General features: G+C 44.6%; 1 protein-coding gene across 1 annotated transcript in view; it reads left to right on the top strand.

The window, feature by feature from the left end:
• Nucleotides 1–5,575, top strand: part of chrd (chordin) — an 11,274-nt gene extending 5,699 nt beyond the window's left edge. The window contains exons 10-20 of the mRNA XM_027138703.2: nucleotides 1–23; nucleotides 1,041–1,147; nucleotides 1,313–1,598; nucleotides 1,746–1,990; nucleotides 2,223–2,336; nucleotides 2,480–2,774; nucleotides 2,945–3,001; nucleotides 3,150–3,253; nucleotides 3,733–3,990; nucleotides 4,339–4,432; nucleotides 4,552–5,575. The exon at nucleotides 1–23 is cut by the window's left edge and continues 125 nt beyond it. Of these exons, the coding sequence (XP_026994504.2) occupies nucleotides 1–23; nucleotides 1,041–1,147; nucleotides 1,313–1,598; nucleotides 1,746–1,990; nucleotides 2,223–2,336; nucleotides 2,480–2,774; nucleotides 2,945–3,001; nucleotides 3,150–3,253; nucleotides 3,733–3,990; nucleotides 4,339–4,432; nucleotides 4,552–4,616 (1,648 nt within the window). The 3' untranslated portion in view covers nucleotides 4,617–5,575. The remainder of the gene's footprint in view (nucleotides 24–1,040; nucleotides 1,148–1,312; nucleotides 1,599–1,745; nucleotides 1,991–2,222; nucleotides 2,337–2,479; nucleotides 2,775–2,944; nucleotides 3,002–3,149; nucleotides 3,254–3,732; nucleotides 3,991–4,338; nucleotides 4,433–4,551) is intronic.
• Nucleotides 5,576–6,000: the final 425 nt, after the last annotated feature.

Below are 6,000 nucleotides of genomic sequence, written 5' to 3'. Positions count from 1 at the left end.
CACTGGGAAGAGGTCATGTGACAGTAAGTGTCAAACGTCTGCGTCCGGTGACAGAACACTGATAAATCGTTGCTAATTTAGTAGAAAGCTTATAATTTACTAGTTAATAAACTAATTGGCGAGAAAAGAACACTTTGTTCCTGATGCTTTAGTTACAAGCTAACCTCAAATTTATCACCCTAAGAAAAAAAAATCTCCGCATTCCTCTAGCAATAGCAAGACTCTCCGGTTCTCTGTGTTCTAGCATTTAGGCAGCTGTCCCAAAATGACTGAACATTAATTGTACTGTTTTTTGACTGAAGTATGTTTAGGCCAAAAGGTCAAGGGTCAAAAATTTAGATGGTCATAAATTGCTGTTGGCTCACTTTACAGAACATGGCTGACTCGAAGCGCAGAGAGAAGAAAGTGGTTTTACATGTGTGTGTGTCATTGTGGAACCTATTCACACACACACACGCACACACATACACACCACACACACACACACACACACACACTCACACAGGCTGCTTCTGCCAAGGTCGCAGTCTCAAGTGTTCCAAGGCTGTGATTAACAACCTGACGTTATAAGCGGAGAATTCAAACAAACCCTCTCTCTCTCTCTCTCTCTCTCTCTCTCTCTCTCTCTCTCTCTCTCTCTCTCTCTCTCTCTCTCTCTCTCTCTCTCTCTTGCTCTCTGATTCCCTATTCATCTCTTCTGTCTCCATTTACCCGCCATTTCTCCTGTGTGTCCCTCGCTCTTTCCCATAATTCTCTGGGGTTTACATCATCCTGACTGGCTGGATGAGTTAATTGGGGTTTGATTGCTTTTCCTTGGCTGAGGATTTGAGACGTGGGAGAATGCTGTGAGAACGAAAAAATTGCCTCATCTTGCATGCAAAAGCGTCGTCTTTCACTATCCAACACACACACACACACACACACACACACACACACACAGTCAACTTTCATGGAGGCCTTTATAAGAAACCTAACAATTCTCTCTCTCTCTCTCTCTCTCTCTCTCTCTCTCTCTCTCTCTCTCTCTCTCTCTCTCTCAGCACTACAGAGCGTGATGTCCAGTGGTGACGCTTTGACCCCTATGAAAACAGGTGGAGTCGGGTCAGCCATTTTTAATCTCCATGACAATGGCACCCTTGACTACCAGGTATGAGCTTGCTTCACTTATTTTAACCAGTGATGGATTGGCGGATTTCTTATTTATTATAAATAAATAAATAAATAAATAAATAAATAAATAAATAAATAAATAAATACTACTGGCAATATTAATACACGGTGCTTAACATTTGATTTTTGGAACACGCTCCAGGTCCAGGTGGAGGGCATGTCCAGCACGGTGGTGGGTGTGACCATCGAGATGAAACCTCGAAGGCGGAGCAAGCGCAGCGTGCTGTATGACATCACGGGTGAGTTTGTGCCTAGCGGGCGTGGTGGGCGGTCCGTCGGCTCATACGGACGCATGGAGGCACGGCACATTCATATGCTGCTGCAGAACGAGCTGTTTATCAACATCGCCACGGCGGAGAACCCCGAGGGGGAACTGAGGGGACAGATCCGCACCATGCTGTACAACGGACTGGAGTCCCACCGACATGGTAAGAGAGACAGATAGACAGAGAGGCAGAGGAAAAAAAGATTTAGGACAATTAACATGGTGTCCCTTGTAGTTAAGTAGATTCTGACACATGACGTGTGTGTGTGTGTGTGTGTGTGTGTATGTGTGTGTGTGTGTGTGTGTGTAGAGCTGCCGTTCCCTCTGGCAGGTCAGTTTGTGTCTCCGGCCGTGAGGACAGGAGCAGGTGGACATGCGTGGGTGACGGTGGACAAGCACTGCCACCTTCACTATGAGATTGTAGTAAACGGACTGGGGAAAGGAGACGAGGCCACGATGAACGCTCACCTGCACGGCTTGGCCGAGATTGGAGAGATGGATGAGTCGGCACACACCGGACCCAAACGCCTGCTCACTGGCTTCTATGGAGAACAGGTCAGGATCAGGACACAGCATTTTTTTTCTTACTTTCGTTTTGTCTTTCATCCTTTCTGACTCTTCTTTCTTTCTTTACAATGCTCATCATATCATTTCTTTCTTTCTTTCGTAATATAATATAATATAATATTTAAGGATTTTGGTGTACATTTACATACACAATGTAATTAACTTTTTGTTTCTCTCTCTCTCTCTCTCTCTCTCTTTCTCTTTCTCTCTCTCTCTCTAGGCTCAGGGGGTTTTGAAGGATCTGAGTATTGAGCTGTTGCAGCATTTGGACAAAGGCACAGCATTCATCCAAGTCAGCACCAAACTGAATCCTAGAGGAGAGATACGGGGGCGAGTGAGTGTGCACATAAACACACACACACACACACACACACACACACACACACACACACACACACACACACACACACACACACACACAAACACACACACACAGTGAAACTCAATCTGATGTGTTTATCCCTCTCTTTCCTGAAGATCCATGTCCCGAACAGCTGTGAGCAAGGCTCCCTGGCCGAGGCCGTGGTTGACGAGGCTGAGTTTGATGACGTGGTGTTCGTCCGTGACCCCGAGGCCTTCAAGAAAGATCCGTTGTCATGTTTCTTTGAAGGTGAACGTCACGCTCATGGCTCACGCTGGACGCCGCATTACAACTCCTGCTTCACCTGCACGTGCCAGAAGAAGACGGTTATCTGTGACCCGGTCATGTGTCCTGCACTGACGTGTCCTCACACCCACCAGCCCGAGGACAAGTGCTGCCCCGAGTGCGACGGTAAGGATTCATACTGACGTCTCAGTTATGACTTTACTTTTGACAGAACGACTTTAGGAAGATAAGAAAATCCCTTTCTGACAGAACCAAACCTGCTGTTACTGGAGTTATTGATTTGCTTCTGATTTATTAAACAAGCCTGTAACATTTTCCCTAAACTTTGTGCTCAGAGAGAAAAGTGCTGAAGGAGATCACATCTGTGGAGAAGGTCGAAGAGCATCCAGAAGGTGAGCTCAGGAAATACATGGCATTGAATAACAAACCAAAACATATATTTGTTATCTAAATCCTACAGTAGGGATTTTTTTTGTACTCTTATTACCTAAAAAATATAATTCAACGTCTTAATGTGCTGTTTGTTTTTATTCTGTTCAGGGTGTTATTTTGAAGGCGATCAGAAGATGCACGCACCTGGAACTGTGTGGCACCCTTTTGTGCCGCCTTTCGGCTACATCAAGTGCGCCGTGTGCACCTGCAAGGTGAGATCAGATCACAAAATTCATACTAACTTTAATATTAAATGTAAAAAAAAAAAAAAAACGGTATGGACTGTATTTAAGGGGAGGGGGGGCACGGTGGCTTGGTGGTTAGCACGTTTACCTCACACCTCCAGGGTTGGGGTTCGATTCCCGCCTCCGCCTTGTGTGTGTGGAGTTTGCATGTTCTCCCTGTGCCTCGGGGGTTTCCTCCGGGTACTCCGGTTTCCTCCCCCGGTCCAAAGACATGCATGGTAGGTTGATTGGCATCTCTGGAAAATTGTCCGTAGTGTGTGTGTGTGAGTGAATGAGAGTGTGTGTGTGTGCCCTGTGATGGGTTGGCACTCCGTCCAGGGTGTATCCTGCCTCGATGCCCGATGACGCCTGAGATAGGCACAGGCTCCCCGTGACCCGAGGTAGTTCGGATAAGCGGTAGAAAATTAATGAACTTTATTGAATTCTAACCTTCACCAATACTCCAGGGCTCTACAGGAGAAGTGCACTGCGAGAAAGTCACCTGTCCACCGCTCACCTGCAGCCGACCAATCAGACGCAACCCCTCAGATTGCTGTAAGGAGTGTCCAGCTGAGGACACGCCCCTTCTGGAGGAGGGTGAGATGATGCAGGGGGACGGGCCGAGACAGTGCAAATTCGGCAAAAACTATTACCAGAACAGTGAGAACTGGCATCCTCGTGTGCCGCTGGTTGGGGAGATGAAGTGCATCACGTGTTGGTGTGACGTAAGTGCGCTTTCACCAATCACAGCGCTCACATTTTTTACAAAGCAGATGACTATTTAGTGGGCTCATTTCCATCCAAACAGAGTTTTGATTTTGTATCAGGTGTTAAATAGCTTTAGCCAATCACAGACTTCGCTTTTGTATCATCTCAAAGCCTTTAATGTGTTGTAGCCTTTCATTTTATACTAATAGTAAATAACTAACCAACTATTTACATGCTTATATACAGATTTTGCGGGATTTTAGATCTTAAAGAAATTTTAGATTCGTATATTTCTCGGTGAAAAAGGTTCATTTAAGTTTTTTACTTTCCTAAAGTTCTATCTTTTTTCCTTTCTTGACATTTAGCACGGCGTCACAAAGTGTCAGAGGAAACAGTGTCCGCTACTAAGCTGCAGAAATATTACACGGAGAGAGGGCAAGTGCTGCCCTGAGTGTGCAGGTAACACACACACACACACACACACACACACACACACACACACATGCAAAGACACATGATTTCTGCTTACAAATGACAATTTCCAGATTCTCATCTGTTTCATCTCATTCTCTCTAAAGATGATTTCACCAAAGAAGAAGAAATGATGAAGATGGAGGAGAAAAAGAAGAGTTGGAGGCACTGATCCTGTTAAATTTTTTTTGTCTTCGGTCCCATCTGTCCCATCTATCCGTCCGACCGTATGTCTGTCTGTCTATCCCTCTCTCGAGTGGGCCGCTGGCGAACTGTTCGAGAAGCGACAGAAACACGAGCGGAGAAAAAGAGGAAGGGAAAACTAGGAAATAAACAAACAAGTGAGGCAAAACAAGAGCCTCTGAGGGAAAAAGGTTTAAGGCGAAGGAACAAAAGGAAAAAGGAACAAGCTGCTGCGCTGGATAAAATTCCTTCGTGACTGACTTTTTAAAAATTGAATGCTTTTTTTTTTGCTTTATTTTTGTACTTTTTCTTTTTGGACTTGGAGCAAACTTCAGTCAAACAGAGACACACATGCTATACATTTTCTTGACGATGGGTGGTATGATGGTGTGTGTGTGTGTGTGTGTGTGTGTGTGTGTGTGTGTGTCTGTGTCTGTGTGTGAGAGCTTGTGTGGCGAGGTGCAGAGAGCCGTAAACTCATTGGGTGGCAATGAGTGAATGTAAAACACACACATCTGCACGCGCACACACACACACACACACACACACACACACACACAAATTCCAATATACTTCCTCAAATACAGCCTCGTGGTGTGTTTCTATGTGTTCATCATCCTGTCCTATCTGAAATATGCACATTTTTAGTTTCATCTCAGCCAGTAATCTATGCCGTCTCATACTTATAATTTCCAAAGTGCCTGATTTGGAGATTTTGCTCCATGAATGGAAATGATTGACCTATTAAAAGGGCGGAGCTCCAAGTTTATTCATTTAGGCTTTGCCCGTTTATGTTGCACCTCATGTTGTTACCTGTCTGTTGTATTTTTCAATGCTATTGTGTAATATTTTATAATTATTTGCTGTCTGATTATTATGATGAATATTGTATTTCATATTTATTGAGTGCGCTGGAAAAAAAAATCAATAAAATGTTCTTTATGAGAAGCTGCTTATGGTGTTTGGGCAGGGAAATGTTTGAGGAAAGTGTGTCTAAACCTGTAACAGAAGGAGAAGAAGCATTTATTATATACAATACAGTGAAATTCTTTCTTCATATATCTTAACTTTTTAGAATTTTGGGGACAGACGTGATAGAGCACCCCTGGAGTTTGGCACCACTGGGGCTTGAACCCCAATCTTCCAAGCAACAACCCAGAGCCTTAACTACATGAGTTACAGCTGTCTGAGTTTGAGCAGCTTGAGAGATTGTATAAAAAGGGGGAAAGTCCTGGCATAATGATTAGAGAGTCTGACTCCTAACCCTAAGGTTGTGAGTTCGAGTCTCGGGCCGGCCATGACTGAGGTGCCCTTGAGCAAGGCACCGAACCCCCAGCATAAATGGTGCCGCAGCATAAATGGTTGCCAACTGC

Source organism: Tachysurus fulvidraco, chromosome 11, assembly GCF_022655615.1.
Source record: "Tachysurus fulvidraco isolate hzauxx_2018 chromosome 11, HZAU_PFXX_2.0, whole genome shotgun sequence".
Lineage (NCBI taxonomy): Eukaryota > Metazoa > Chordata > Actinopteri > Siluriformes > Bagridae > Tachysurus > Tachysurus fulvidraco.
Note: the sequence above shows the minus strand (reverse complement) of the source record. Positions and strands in the feature narration are given on the sequence as shown.